A 16,303-nucleotide genomic window follows, 5' to 3' on the forward strand; every position below is an offset into this window, starting at 1 on the left:
GCCCTGTGTCCTGTCACTACACACCCTTGTCCAAAGCGCCTCTCCAGCTTTCCTGTAGGCCCTTTAGGTACTGGAAGGCTGCGATAAGATCTCCCCAGAGCCTTCTCTTCTCCAGGCTGAACAACCTCAACTCTCTCAGCCTGTCTCCAGAGCAGAGGTGCTCCAGCCCTCGGATCATCTTGGTGGCCCTCCTCTGGACCCACTCCAACAAGTCCATATCCTTCTGATGTTGGGGACCTCAGAGCTAAAGGCAGTACTCCATCTCTCTGTTAGCTCCCCATCTTTCTGACAGTCTGAGCCCACTGGGGACTTTGCCCATGAGGGCAAGTTGGCAGTGGACCACTCTCTTAATGTCTGTCCCAACCAGGAGATATCTTCCTTACTTCAGTCCAATACCCTGTCTGCATCCAACTCCTCATATCCCAGAAACTCTGTTCTCCTGCGGTCCCTTGCTGGTGGTGGTGGGATGTGCCACTAGCCAAGAGACAAGCCACAAACAAGGCACCATGGGGGATCAGAGATCCCTTGAAGACTGTCCCTTAGCATGGGGAGAGAAAGACTATGACAGCCAATCCTGCTGGAGAAGGACTGTAGATACCATGGGAGAGCTGATGGTTGAGCCAGGTTGGATGAGGCTTCGCGCAACTGATCTAGTGGAATGTGTCCCTGCCCATGGCAGGGGGGTTGGAACTAGATGAACCTTAAAGATTTAAGGTCCCTTCCAACCCAAACCATTCTGTGATTCCATGTCTGGTTATTACAGAGCTGATGGATTTGGCCGTGTTCCGAATCACAAAGCCACCACCATGTCGTTGTCGCTGCTTGCCATTGCCAAGTGTCTTTCATAGAGCAAAGGGCCCGCAAACAGTCCAGCTGCCGAGGGAAGGAGAGCCCTGCAGAGACGTGTCTCATCTCCGGGCCAGTTCCTCTTGCGTCTTCCCCTTGATGACCACAAAACCACAATCTGTATAACATGAACATCACCACTTCTCCATCAGTCTCTTGAGGCTCCCCTGGATTTTTGTCCCTGCACCACTTGGCTCTGGCCCAGCCTGCTTGTGCTTGTCGGGGTCCAGCAGTCCAGCGATGGAGGGGTGACTTTGCCAGGAGCGAGAGCGGTAGCTTTGCCTCAGCTGGGTGGTAGAGGCATGAAAAATAACCATGATATTCATTAAAGTCACCGCAGGCCTTTGGAAGTGCTCAGCACCGGGGTCGGGATTCGGGCTGTTTTCTATTCCTCTTTTCTTTTCCCCGGACCCGCTTTCACCTCGCCAGTTGTCGGAGGCACAATGGTGGCCGCGTGCCACCGGATGAGCACACCGAGCTGTAGCTGCGGAGGGAGCGATTAGTCTGTGCCAAATACATTTCACGCTGCAACTCGGTAGCGGAAATTACAAACACTGAAGTCCAAGGCCCTAACGGTCCAATTTTCTCCACTGATTGCCACTGTGCCTAAGCCTAACAGAGTAAATAATGAACACCGAGGCAATGAACTTCCCGATAAATCGCTCCTGATGAATTTCACACAGGTCATCCAAAAGCAAATTTAATGATTGTATGCTGGCCGCAGCTACCTAATCTTTTTTTTTTTCTTCTTTTTTTCTTTTTCCTGGCTCAGTTGTTAGATCCAATCAGCAAAGGAAGGAACAGAAAATAAAATAAAATGCCTCATTTCTGAGCACGCTCCCTATTCGATGTAAAAAGCTAAACCGTGAACTGCGGCTCCAGCTCGGATTGACGAGACGGCTTTGCCCAGTAATGAGAGAGCAGCGCTGGTACACCAGGGATCATGACCTGGAGAGCAACATTTGATGTCCGTGCATCTCAGTTTCCTTTCGAGTTTATCATCCATCACGCCTGTTTGGAGTGCAATCTCTTCAGGGCAGAACATTCCCTGCGATGCACAGGCACAGCGGTGGACATCCAGCCTCGCCTGAGGCTTAAGTTTGCTCCTGTGATATAATTGATGTGGGTCACTGGGAATTTAAAGTGCGGTAGGAATAATCCTTGGGTAATAAATTCCTGAAATTAGAGCGCAGTCAGAGTTGTGGCCAAGGTCTGCAGTGATGGACGGGGCTTGCGTATCGGAGTACGTTTCCACTATGGGAGTTAATCCCCAGGACTAAGGATCAGTGTGCAAATGGCCATTTGTGTGACTTGTCCATGTCTCAGCTCACTAAAATGACTCTCTTCTCCCCACTTGTCTAAGAGCAATCGAATCGACATTACTGCAATGCTAATTTCCTCTTGGCAGCTCTCCTCCGCTCCCTGAGTGCCCTCCCCTTTATCGCTATCTACCGCATTCAAAAAGAAATTTGCAATTATGACTCATGCTAATAAAATCAAAACGCAGCCAATAAAAGGCAAAAAGAGAGTCTCCGTGGAACGACTCCTCAGCAAACGTTCCCAGCCGGCGCTGTCTCCGAATGGCTGTGCTCATCATGTGTAGAGCAGATTATGAGGGTGGGGGAAGCCACACCATGATCCTTGGGGGCTTTGTATATGTGTATGTGTATGTGTATGTGTATGTATATGTATATGTATATGTATATGTATATGTATATGTATATGTATGCAGAGAGGCTGAGAGAGTTGGGGCTGTTCAGCCTGGAGAAGAGAAGGCTCCAGGGTGATCTTCTAGCAGCCTTCCAGTACCTAAAGGGGCTACAGGAAAGGTGGAGAGGGACTTTGGACAAGGGCATGTGGTGATAAGACAAGGGGCAATGGCTTTAAACTGAAAAAGGCGAGATTTAGATTAGATCTAAGGAAGAAATTTTTCACTCAGAGGGTGGTGAAACACTGGAACAGGTTGCCCAGAGAAGCTGTGGCTGCCCCATCCCTGGAAGTGTTCAAGGCCAGGTTGGATGAGGCTTTGAGCAACCTGGAGTGGAGGGTGTCCCTGTCCATGGCAGGAGGGTTGGAACTGGATGATCTTTGAGGTCCCTTCCAACCCAAACCATTCCGTGATTCTGTGATTCTATGTTTATGTATATGTATATATCTATATCTAAATCTATATCTATATCTGTATCTGTATCTATCCCTATCTTTACCTATACCTATGCCTATATCATCTATATCTATTCTTATATCATCTATATCTATATCTATATCTATATCTATATCTATATCTATATCTATATCTATATCTATATCTATATCTATATCTATATCTATGTCTATATCTATATCTATATCTATATCTATATCATCTATATATCTATACCTATATCTGTATCTACATCATCTATACCTATCTATGCATGTGTGTACATACATACATTTGTATGTCTACCTGTCAGACCGGTGAGTTTATATCATCCTTAATCAAGAGGATGCCACGAGGGAGGAGGCACTTGGGAGAGGACGAGCTGGTGACCGGTAACGCAACTGCGAAAGAACCGGAGCGATTTGCTTTACCTTCCACTTCTGCTGTGGTGGCTGGCACAGGCGTCAAAAATAGTGTGACAATTAAAACCCAGTAAAGATTACGAGGCTGTAAAGAGGGAGTTGTGAAACCCTCATGAACTTTTACAGCCCCCATGAAACACCTCGTTTTGCCGTCTGGAGGAGTATTTCCTTGTCTCTTTAAGCACCAAGGGGCGACATCCCTGTAACGATTAGTCTCCAAGTGCTGGCGGAGCTGACATGCAGCATTACCAAACATGATCTCTAGGCCTTGTCCATAAACTGTTTGTCCTGCAGAGTCACGTCCGGGCTGCAAAACTGCTGTAGGAGCAGAGAACAGAACTGGAGAAATTATCTGTGGTCTTGTGAGAAGGTACCAGACTCGCGGGGTCAGCCATGCTGTGCATAGCTCGGATCTAAGATGAACGGGGTTCCTGGGGCTCTGCACGGTTTGCAACACCCTCATGTGGTTTGTTCCCTTTGGGAAACCACCTTCCACCGTGACCATTATGAACGCCCCATCTGCGTGACTGGGTTCCACAGGTCGGGATGGAGAACTTGTTACCAGAGAACACCACAGCAAAGAAAGGAAAAGGAAATGATGGCAAAGTAGTGTCAGAAAGTTTCCAAAGGGCTGGTACTCTCAGGAGACCTGTGCGTTTGTTGACTCTGTGAGAACTGATAAGCTCAGGACAGTCAGAACCTGCTGAATCCGCACGAGACCATGAGGGCATGTAAGTGTCAATGAAGGACTGTGTGACTCGGACCATACCCAAGAGGGTGGTGGCTGATATATGGAGATGAAGAGTGCAGGATTACACAGACCCTGGTGAGACAACATGCTCATGAGGGACTTTCCAAACACCTACTTAGAAGCCATGGGTGGGTCAGTACCAAGCAGCCTTCCAGTGCCTAAAGGGGCTACAGGAAAGCTGGAGAGGGACTTTTGACAAGGGCATGCAGAGACAGGACACGGAGCAGCGGCTTTGAACTGAAAGAGGGGAGATTTAGATTGGATCTAAGGGAAGAAATTCTTCCCTCTGAGGGTGGTGAGGCACTGGAACAGGTTGCCCAGAGAAGTTGTGGCTGCCCCATCCCTGGAGGTGTTCAAGGCCAGGTTGGATGAGGCTTTGGGCAACCTGGTGTAGTGGAGGGTTTCCCTGCCCATGGCAAGAGGGTGGATTCCTACATTCCATGTGCTGCTCACGCCTTTCTCTGTGCCCTCTGGCAGCCCTCGCTCCCTTTGTGCCCTTGGTGTGACCACTCTAATACACAGAGAGAATATGAACTTAACCTGTGTAGGTCTGGAGAGGAAACTTGAGGAGAGAGATGCAAGCTAATTACACACTGTAATTACCTCAATTGCAAAATCTTTTCTTTCCTTTACACCAGGCTCCGGGTAAGTCCCTGTATGTCACTGCTGCTCTTCTCTCCATGGTCATGCCATGGTGTTCCTGTGCCATGCAATCCAGCAAGTGCCTTCTCACACCTCAGGCCAGTGCACAGACGTGGGCAAGAGCTTTGCATTTACATCTCGTGCTGGTGTGATGGACGATGTGAGGTGCACATGATAGAAGAGTCTTTTAAATATTCTGCTTTGGAAGCCAACATACTCCCAAATTTGAAATTTTCTTGATTTCATGCAATCTGTCATGGCACCCGCCAGCACAGCTGCTCGGTGGGCGGAAAATGTGGTCTGCAAAGCTCCAGATCAGCCATGTGAAGTTGAGCAGAGACTCAGATTATTAAGTAATTAAAGACAAAGGGAATTAAAACCAGTCTGATGTTAGGCCACAGCAGCCCAGTCTGAATTCAGAGCTCCTCACACATCACTTCTGTGCCTCAACGGGTCTGATGCGTCTTACATGTCCCAAGCAGCTTCTTTACCTTCCTCCGAAGTCTGGATACGGAGCAGCCTGCTTTCCTGCATCTACACTGCAGCGCATCTCCGTGTTTGCGCAGGTGACTACAGAGCTCATGTTTTACCCCAGAAAGACCCTCACATCATCATACGTGTTACCGTGACGGTGTCCTTCACCCTCACTCAAGCAAATTCATCAAGGAAAGGAAGGAACTCTTGTAGTTAACGGAGAATGTTTGCATAAGAAAAACTGGGTTTGTGAATAAAATGAGAATAGAAACCAGAAGAAGATTCCTATCAACTAGAACTACTGGTTCTGCTTTTAACATGGAGGTTAAGGAGTTTCTTGTCCAGTTGGCCCGTGGCAGCTGGAGATTAGACTGAATGATTCCGAAGACCACTTCCACACTGATGTAACCCTGAAGGAAACCTTATGAACTCAGACCTGGAAAGGAATTCTTTAAATACCACAAAAATAACAGTTCTTGAAAAAAAAAACCCAACAAACAAAGCACCAGAGCCTTTGAGGAGCCTTTAACCAACCTTTAATTCTGCAGTTTCAAGACTGGCACACAAGCAGTTACACAGCTCAGAGAGAACCCATCTCAGGACGCGCAACTCAGCGGGGTTGACAATTTACTTGGCAAACACAAGTGCAACGTATTCTCGGTTTGGAGGGGTGGCATAAACTCCTCAGCCTCAGCGAACAAGGAACGTTTCACCAGGTAGCTTTAAACGCTGAAGCCAGGGCAGGAATGGTGACCTGATGGCAGCTGGGACTGCAAGAACTGGGATCTGCCGTCCTCCTGCCCTTGCCGACCACCAGGGTTGAGCTACGTGAGCCTGCGTGCCCTTCCACTACACTGAATGACGATTACAAAATATCTTTTGAGCTGGGGAGGCTCAGAAGATATATTCCAAAAAAGAGAATGAAGTTTTGCTATTACCTTAGATTGGCAATTTTCCCCTACGCCCACCATCACCCAGCGCAGTACGCGCCGCAGAAACCGAAGCCATATGCCTCTGTGATAATGAAAAAGTAGAAGTGGAAACAAGTGGTCCCTTGTTACCTCCCACTACCAGAACTGGCTTATCGCTATCCGAAGGAATAAGCAACTACATCTCTTTGCAGTGGAAACAGCAGCAAACTTAATGCAGCTACAACTGTCATCGGGAATAGTACTGGCAGAGCTGAAACCGGCTCCGTGCAGGAACGCTGTCGGAATGGCTTCAAAGCCATGAAGATCTCCCATGTCTGCACTTGACTGTCACGGTCCTGTTTACTTCAATGTGGTCTGAACTTCCACTGAAGACTCTAACCCAGTGTGGAACCTGCTCTTTTCCCACCCCGCCGGATAGCAGCTCGCCTGACATCTCACGGCAAAGCAGCAGCAACACAGCAAAGCCAAATATCCCACCCAAATCTCCACCAGGACGCCTGTGCCTGCTGTGCAATCACTCTTGGGAGAACATGTTAAGGAAGCATTACGTGATTACACATCAAAACCCCCAAAGCAACCCCCAAAACCAAATTTCAAATGGCATTTCCCTTCTCACTAGTATGATGCCACCCAGAAGATACATGGCTTTTGCCTTTGATTAGAACAGAACGGCAGAGGCTCGGACCTGCAGCCTGAGAGCCCCGTTGTTCAGTCAATATGAGCGATGGAGCAGATTACACGGTGGTGATTTTCTTGTCCTTGGTGGCCTGTTTGATAGCAGCCTGCTCACAAATGATCTCCTTCAACCGCTGCAGCCTCATGTTCTGGGTGGTTTGGTCTCCTACACCCGTCTGGCTCCGGTGCAGTAAGTTCAGGGCGTAGATGTATTCCAGCTCTGTGTACTTCACCCCTTGATCCACCACGAGGTTTAAAAGCTCGTCTGCTGTGTTGTAGAGCATCTCATAATACTGCCTGAAAAGCAAGCAAACAAAAAATCCCGTTCTGGTGAATAGTGATACTTGATGCTGCAGACCTTTATTTCTGTAGAACAGCTCGAAACCTTTATTTCTGTACAATACCATCAACTGTTACTGTTATTTAGCAGTGCCACAAGCAGAGGAGGCTGCGTCAGGTGCTGTACAAAGAGAGCACAAACATATTCCTATTGAACATCAGGAGATGCCAAGCGGGCACGGACATGCACAGGGGAGCAAATCTCACAAATCTGCTTCCCACGCTCTTCCATGCTCAGCTAAAACAGAAACTATGGGGAACTGAGGGTTCCTCTTCCCTGGTAGTTACCGTCAGCTGAGATGTCACTGTTTGGTATCCAGCAAGTAGAAAGCAGCACATAGATACAGATGCACATAGATATATATATATGGTGATGTACTGTGTTCAGCTCTGGGGTCCCCAACATATGGACATGGAGCTGTTTGAGTGGGTCCAGAGGAGGGCACAAAGATGATCCGAGGGCTGGAGCACCTCTGCTATGGAGACAGGCTGAGAGAGTTGGGGCTGTTCAGCCTGGAGAAGAGAAGGCTCCGGGGAGACCTTCCAGCAGCCTTCCAGTACCTAAAGTGGCTACAGGAAAGCTGGAGAGGGGCTTTGGACAAGGGCAGGTAGTGACAGGACATGGGGCAATGGCTTTAAACTGAAAGAGGGGAGATTTAGGTTAGAGATAAGAAAGAAATTCTTCCTTCTGAGGGTGGTGAGGCACTGGAACAGGTTGCCCAGAGAAGCTGTGGCTGCCCCATCCCTGGAAGTGTTCAAGGCCAGGTTGGATGGGGCTTTGAGCAACCTGATCTAGTGGAAGATGTCCCTGCCTGTAGCAGGGGAGTTGGAACTAGAAGATCTTTAAGGTCCCTCCAACCCAAACCATTTTATGATTCTATGTATGGATGTGTATCCAGCCACTCAGCCTGCAAGAACAGGAGTCTTCTGGAAAGGAATCACAGGGATAGGGGAAGTGGAGGTTTTTATCCCTAACAAACCGCTCTTGCAGGGAGATGCTAATGTGGAGCATGGGAAGAACTTCAAGCCCCAAACTCCCGAGATCTCTACTGCTACTGAGACACACAGTTTGAGAGAAAAAATATTAAAAAATGCAAAATCAAATTTGAGCCAGGAGCCGAGGTGCCTCTTTTAATAAGTAAAAGATCATCTGAAGAGAAGGCATAATATCGAGGCTGCAGTGCAGGCTGGTTTAAATTGAAGTAAAGTGGCATTAATGAAAGAATCAATTTCCAAGGAAGGGAATTTAAGCAAGTACTTATTGGAAGGGAAAATGTGTCTCGGGCCAGGGAAGCAGTGGGGCGATTGTGAGAGCCGCCAATCCAACCACTGCAGAAAAAATGGACTGGGACTGGATGTGGGACTGGATTATTTGCCCTGATTCCGCAGCCCAGGTGGAAGAGCTAAAACTAGTGAGAGCTACTGGGCTCCTTTGAGACATTTTCTTTTCCTCCCTTTCTTTTATAGCACAAACTGATTGAGATCCGAAACCTGGAGAAGAGCATGTGGCGCTTGGAAAGCACTGCCTAAAGGTCATGCAGAAGGAGGGGAATCAAGACTCCGGTACCCTTTATACAGATTTATATATTCATTTTTGTGAATTCCTGGCATGGTCGTTCCAATTCACACAGCTGCGCTCTGTGCCTCAGTTTCCCTGTCTGTACCAAGAGGTAAGATCGTGTGTCAGGGGTCTGTGGTCCAGGTATCGCTAAGACAAAGCATCCTGCCTAGAGGGAGCTGTAAAAATATCAGGCTTTGCAAAGCTTCTCTAGGCAGAGGGCTTCCCAATTCTGGGCAGACCCTTTCAGGTCAGCGATAAGGGGAAGGTTCTCACATATGACTCCACTGCAGCAAGCTCCATCAAGAGATGATGAAGAACTGAAAGAGGGGAGATTTCGGTTAGATCTAAGGAAGAAATTTTTCACTCTGAGGGTGGTGAGGCACTGGAACAGGTTGCCCAGAGGAGTTGTGGCTGCCCCATCCCTGGAAGTGTTCAAGGCCAGGTTGGATGAGGCTTTGAGCAACCTGGTGTAGTGGAGGGTGTCCCTGCCCATGGCAGGGGGGTTGGAACTGGATGATCTTTGAGGTCCCTTCCAACACAAACCATTCTGTGATACTGTGAAGCTTGGCTGTGGGTTTAGGTCTGTTTGGGGTATCAAAACAAAAAAAACCAACCTGGTGCAGGGATGGAAAGTGTCCCTTTTTGTAGAGGAATTGGTTAACTTTATAGCTTCATCAGATGTTCTATACCCTTGTAAAGAAACAAGGATGTGAAAAGCTCAGGGAAGGAGAAGTGAAAAGATCCCTATCTGTCTGCAGGCATCACATGGCAGCGAGGACTTGTTCCAGCCAAACACCCAGCACTTCTTTGTCTGAAATGCAAAGCAAGGCAGAAACAGGCCAGAGGAGCAGAAGAGGAGGTCTCTGTGTGACTCCTCCACACTTCTGAAGGAGGACAAGGGCAGGCCGCAGTCTAATCCTTAGGTCTTAGGGGAATAAATTATTTAAAATCCAAGAGCAGGGGCTCCAGGAAAAGTTATCACCTCCCTCCCTCCCTTTCTCTCCTCTTTGAAGGCATTAAAAGAGCCATCAGGGCAAACGTGGCCAAGCTGCACTTTGAATTTCTCTTGTTCTTCGCTTTGCAGGCCCTCGGGTCCGGCTGAGCTGTGCCTTTGCAGAGCATCCAGCGTGCCACTGGACTGCAAATCACTGCAGCAACCACTGTCACACGTTTGGAGTATCCGGGTCTCGTCTCCGCTGGCGTGGCCACCGGGGCTACCGGGCACCAGAGCTCTGTGTTTTCCTGCCCTCTGTCTCCTTCAAGACATCACCTGCTCCTGCGACTTGAGAACTTGCTCCTGTGGTAGAAAGTCTGGACGGAGGTAACTGGTGTCAGGGGCCAGCTGAGATCAGGTGGGAGGACGGACTCGCGGCTAGAGGAAGAGGACTCCAAAATCCATCGATTCAGAGAATAAGGACTGACAGGATTTGGGTTGGGTGGTCAAAAGAAGGGAGTGTGCATGAGCTGGGGAGGATACATGTAGAAGGCACAAGACACAAATAAAAAAATAGCTTCTGGGGATGAATGATAAGCTGAAAACCCAATCAAGCTGTTGTTAGGCTCCACACATCTGAGATACAGGCTATGAAACTCGCAGAGCTGACGGAGGACCAGTTCACCAGCATCATAGGCTGCCTGAGGGGATATTGAGGTGGGCTCTGCTACAAGGACACATTGTTCCCTTAGAAGCAGGGGGTAAATGGGGCAGAGAACTGTCTAAATGAGAATATTTCCCATAGAAAAGAAAAAGAAACCATGCAAGCCACTTGAGAACAGGCTTGGTCACAAAACCTCGAATCCCCCTGACTTGCTGCATGATAAAAGAGGATGTTTGTGCTGGTCAAGAGGCAGGTGGATAGGTAAGGATGGGGGAGATCTCGCACATCCCTGTGTTGGCTGCTATTGGCAGAAGGTATTTGGATAATCCCTACAAGCTACAAACTCATCAGGTTTGGGTAATGCTGAGTTACGATCCAGCAGCTCCATGTCCTTCTGATGCTGGGGACTCCAGAGCTGAACGCAGCACTGCAGGGGGTCTCACGAGAGCAGAGCAGAGGGGCAGAATCCCCTCCGTCAACCTGCTGCCCACGCTGTTCTGGATGCAGCCCAGGACACGGTTGGCTTTCTGGGCTGCCAGCGCACGGTGCCGGCTCATGGTGAGCTTCTCATCAACCAACATCCCAAGTCCTTCTCCTCAGGGCTGCTCTCCATCCATTCTCTGCCCAGCCTGTCCTTGTGGTTTTCATCCTCCTTGATAACACTGACACTACCATAAACTCTCTCCCGGCCAGAAAAACACAGCTCATTCTTCAGCTGAAGCAGTTAAGGGAACATCTAGTTACTGGCAGGGATTGATAAAGCCCTGTGGGTCAGTGTCTAAGGACGGGTCTCCTGCATCTTAATTTCAGCTCCCTTCTTCAGCTATAATTAGTCGTGTAACGTTTATGCCTGAATTGGCACAATTAAACAGTTGTATCTGGGACCTCGCTGAAACCAAGACCCCAAACTGGAATGGCAGCTACCTACCAGTCAGCTCTGTAGCATCCTGCTGGCACCTTGATGTGTGGCTCGTTCGCTGAGTGCCCAGAAGCTGTTGTTAGCCTCAATGTTTTAGGTATTTATCAAGATGCTTCAATACACAGTCAGAAATCTAATATAAGGTTAACTTCCAGAGTATTGGCAATATCTCAAGTACAGTTATACACACAAAGAAGAGAGATCCCAAGGAAGAGAGATCCCGAAACCGCAATCTCAGAAGAGAGCGAGCTCCGAAGAGAGAGAATGAGCTTCCCAGCGAACCCTCATCTGTATACTGGGCATGATGTTGCATGATATGGAATATTCCATTGGCTGATTTGGGCCTGAATCCTAAACGTAAACTCAAATCCTAGAGTAGGAATTGTGGGTCCCATGCTCCAACCATGCTCCCTCCCAGCTTGTCGTGCACCTGCACGCTGGCAAAACATGGGAAGCTGGAAAATCCTTGATTTCCTTAGCAACAACTAAAACCATCAGGATGTTACCAACATTCTTCCCACACCAAATCCCACACTCAATCCAAACCACCGCGCTATTCTAGCTCTTAAGAAAACTGACTCTATCCCCGCCAAAACGAGGACAGAAGATATCTTGGATGGGGTGATCTCTCGGAGAGATGGCGAGTCTTTGCTCCAAATCACAGGACTCATGGCCTTCCCAATGTGCCAGAGCACCTCACAAGAAGGAGCAACAAGAATTGAAGCTCTTCCACCTGCAGCCCAAACCGACCACCGGCCAAACTCAGCAATGCAAACCCATCTTTACCCCATGCCCTTCCTTTTTTAGCCCGTCCCAAATGTTGGATTACTGAAGAATTCTGCCCCTAATAAACACAGGCTTCATCTGTCACTCTTTTCGGGATCAGATTATTTTTTAATTAAAAATTTCCTACGAAATAAAGAAGAGAGCGAGCGAGACAGTACGAGGGAGCGAAAGGTATGCATTTTTAATTGGGTGCAATTAAAAACCTACCGCCTTGGCACGGCATTGCCTTCGGCCAAACCCTATTTGCATGAGTAATTATTCACTCCATTACCAAGTCTGCTCAACTTTGCCTCCCTTGTCTTTGAAAGTATTAATAAATATTGATCAGACACACTCTTGTTTGCCTTTGCCCAAGCAGCTCTGATGGACTCATCTTCTGATGTTATCAAATAATGAAATATGAAAGAGTGAGTGGGATGAGCCTCTTGTTCTGTGATTTTTTATTTAGGCTCTTCATTTTACTTTCAGAAGTGTATTTGTCCCTGCCATTATAAACGCTCTTTTGATTATCAAGAGGAGGTTGAGAAAAGCAAGCTCGGAAGGGATGGGGGAAAACAAATGGACGACAGGTGAGGGAGGTCTCTATTCAGCGAAACGTTGGCAAACGGCTTTGTTCTTCTCACGTCGAGATTTAAAACCAGAGAGAAGAATTAATATTTATCAAAAGCTGATTCTGTCATCTGACAAATAGGTTAATAAATAATAAGAGTGGATTAGCATACCTAACCAAAAAGCCAATTTAGTGTCCCAAGCCTGCTGTCGACTTTCACGTGAGCACAGCTAAGCCCACATAAGCTGATTTCGATTAGATACATGGAAGAAATTCTTCACTCTGAGGGTGGTGAGGCACTGGCACAGGTTGTCCAGAGAAATTGTGGCTGCCCCATCCCTGGAAGTGTTCAAGGCCAGGTTGGATGGGGCTTTGAGCAACCTGGTGTAGTGGAAGGTGTCCCTGCCCATGGCAGGGGGGTTGGAACGAGATGATCTTGAAGGTCCCTTCCAGACCAAACCATTCTATGACTCTATGATTTACCCTCTGCAGATGGTCAGCCTGGGCAGCAAGATCCTCCCAAGTGCTCAGCGGTGAGATATTTGGGGCAACAAGAGAACAGATCAAAGCTGAACTCATGAACCTTTACTCACCTGAGTATGAAATCAGGAACGTGACTGATGGGAACAAAGGAACCTGGGTGTCTCACCACATCAGGGAAATCTTTTTGTCTGTATGTTTACTTGCAGAGTTATTCTTTATTTGTATTACACTGAAAAGTATGAATGGGGCTGGTTGAGTTGGCCTGATGACAGAATTTATACACATAAACGTGGTACAGGTTCTTACAGAGCATCTCTCCTTTGCTATGGAAGTACCAACAATTGGTGTTTTCCAAGGGGAAGGAAACATTAACCTGGCTCTGGGCCTTCAGCTCTTTAGGATGGTGAATACCTGGCCAAACCCTTCATTTATGTTCAGCTTCAGTGTTGATGGTCGTATTTTGGGGGAGTGAGGACAAAGGACTGTCTAAGGTGTCCAGAGTCCTTACTATCCTGCTCATACAGGATGATAAACTAGTTTTGATGACTCTATGACAAAGATTTGTTCTTTTTAAAAAAATAAAATCCATCCCTATGAAGCATCTTCATGTGATTGGTCCTTATCCCATATCCCAGCAAGTCAACCAGCCTAAACATCTGTGACCTGTTCCTCTGACTATTGGCAATGGCACTGGGTCCAAAGTTCCTGAACTAACTCTGGAATACTTTGGGGATTTTTTTTGAGGACAAACACATGCCTAAGAGCAAATAATGCCTAATCCAAAGCTCCTTCTGCTGACCTTATCAGCCTGGAATTGGTCAAGGAAGCTCTACCACCATATGAAGAACATCTTTGTACCAAAAACAGCTAGGGAAAGATAAATATTGCTGGTGGAAACGATTCCCAGGTGAAAGAAAAACATCTCATGGACATACCAAAACTGATGAAGCCAATTAACACACAAACAATTGTTTGGGTTTGTTCTCTTTTTTTTTCTTTTTCTTCTTTTTTTTTTTTAAATAGTGGTTTTAAAACATCAAAAACATCAAGTTGTTGACCATGAATCCATTTTGCAAGGATGCATTTTGAGTGTGTGTATACATACATCTCTCTCTCTCTCTCTCTCTCTCAAAAAAAAGATGGTCTCTTGAACTCTCTTCTTGGAGAAAGAGAAAAAGAATTAAGAGGCTTTCTCATTTAGGAAAAAAATCTCCAAAAGGCAATCAGGATGAGAGACAAGCTCCTCTGAGGGCTATTAATACTGTTCTCCATTTAAATGCTAATGTTAACCTATAACCCAAGGCCTGCACACAAAAAAGTTTTTCAAAAGATGGCCAGGTGAATTCAAAATGAAATTCTCATTTCCCCGAGAATGACTTGATCTCTTCTTCAGAGAAGGACCTTCAGACAAAGAGTGGGATGTTTCAGGAGAAAGGATCTTACTTTAATTATTCCTTCATTATATAGCTGTAGTAGCGCCGACAGAAATGGATTCACAAGGCAAGAACTCAGATCTGGGTTCTGACTCACCCAAAAGGAACAAAAAATTCTCTACCTTATCTCCCTCCTTTTTTTGGGATTAGAGAGTCACTTCTTCAGCCCCCCAAAATATCTTAGGTACTCTGATAACAAAGTAAGAAAGGTTAAGTATGAAGCACTTACAGACTAAATCCACACAAAACCCACAAGACAGAACGATGAGCTGCAAGTGAAGAGGAAAAAAGAGCAAAGCTGCAGTTATGGAGTCACTCAACTTTGACATATGGAGATCCTGGTGGAACCATTACATTTAAACATACGGAGGAGGTGAATGAGTGCAAAATGGGAAGAAACAGCAAGAAATGGGTAACTTCAGCTCATGTAATACAGAAGAAATGGATTTTCAGGACTGGCTTGACTGAGAAGAGAAGCACATGGGGCTGTTGTCTCCGTGGAGCACAAGAGGTGAGCTCTGGCATGCAGGAATTTGCAAAGCAAGTTCTGAAAACATGAAATGCCAAGCAAAGGAAAATCCACATAAACCAGCAATTACTGTAATTTCTTCACCTCATGAAGACTGCCATGATGTTTGCACACACGCCTCAGTGATCGGCATTTTAAAACACGAGTCTGCAAGTGCAGGTGCTGGTTCCTGCATCTTGAGAGCTTAAGATTACAAAATAGAAACTAGTGATGGAAGGGGCCAGCAGGTCGAGGGAGGGGATTCCGCCCCTCTGCTCTGGTCTCAGGAGACCCCCCTGCAGTGCTGCGTTCAGCTCTGGGGCCTCCAACACAAGAAGGACATGGAGCTGTTGGAGCGGGTCCAGAGGAGGCCACAGAGATGATGCGAGGGCTGGAGCACCTCTGCTCTGGAGACAGGCTGAGAGAGTTGGGGCTGTTCAGCCTGGAGAAGAGAAGGCTCCGGGGAGACCTTCCAGCACCTTCCAGTACCTAAAGGGGCTACAGGAAAGCCGGAGAGGGACTTTGGACAAGGGTGTGTAGTGACAGAACACAGGGCAATGGATTTAAACTGAAGGAGGGGAGATTTTGATTAGAGATAAGGAATTTTACAATGAGGGTGGTGAGGCACTGGCACAGGTTGCCCAGAGAAGTTGTGGCTGCCCCATCCCTGGAAGCGTTCAAGGCCAGGTTGGATGAGGCTTTGGGCAACCTGGTGTGGTGGAAGGTGTCCCTGCCCATGGAAGGGGGTGGGAACTGGATGATCTTTAAGGTCCCTGCCAACCCAAACCACTTTACGATTCTATGAGTCTAAGGTATCTGCTACATCTTATATCCACTCTCTAACTGCTGCCTGTCTTGAACTGCATCCTTCAATTCCTCTATGCAGTTACAGCCCTAAAACATACCAGATAATATCATTACCTTCAGGACACTGTTCCACAGGGAAATGTATATCCTGATCATCATTTCTTAAGAATTCTTTCCTGATTTTCAATTAACCTGAAGCTGTTCTGGTGAGAACAATAGAAATGCCCATTCTCTGCCTCCAGAAGAACCCAAAGTGCTTTAGAGGAATTCACACAGCTTTAGATGGCCACATCAGAGATGTTATCGCTGTGCTAGTCAACCTCAGCTCCTCTTACAGACCATGCCAAGAAACAGACACCTCTCATGTCTGCTTGGGGTGAGATGAACTGTGTCTAAGAAGCACCTATTTGCCTCCATGGACTGTAGAGGGAATC

The 16,303-nt window shown here is 47.2% G+C and overlaps 1 protein-coding gene across 1 annotated transcript in view; it reads right to left on the reverse strand.

Annotated features, from left to right (window-relative positions):
• Positions 1 to 6,762: 6,762 nt before the first annotated feature.
• Positions 6,763 to 16,303, reverse strand: part of EXOC4 (exocyst complex component 4) — a 457,215-nt gene continuing 447,674 nt past the window's right edge. Inside the window, exon 18 of the mRNA XM_086610028.1 lies at positions 6,763 to 7,182. Within this exon, the coding sequence (XP_086466154.1) occupies positions 6,945 to 7,182 (238 nt within the window). The 3' untranslated portion in view covers positions 6,763 to 6,944. The remainder of the gene's footprint in view (positions 7,183 to 16,303) is intronic.

The sequence above is a fragment of the Tauraco erythrolophus genome, chromosome 4 (genome assembly GCF_009769465.1).
Source record: "Tauraco erythrolophus isolate bTauEry1 chromosome 4, bTauEry1.pri, whole genome shotgun sequence".
Classification (NCBI taxonomy): Eukaryota; Metazoa; Chordata; class Aves; order Musophagiformes; family Musophagidae; genus Tauraco; species Tauraco erythrolophus.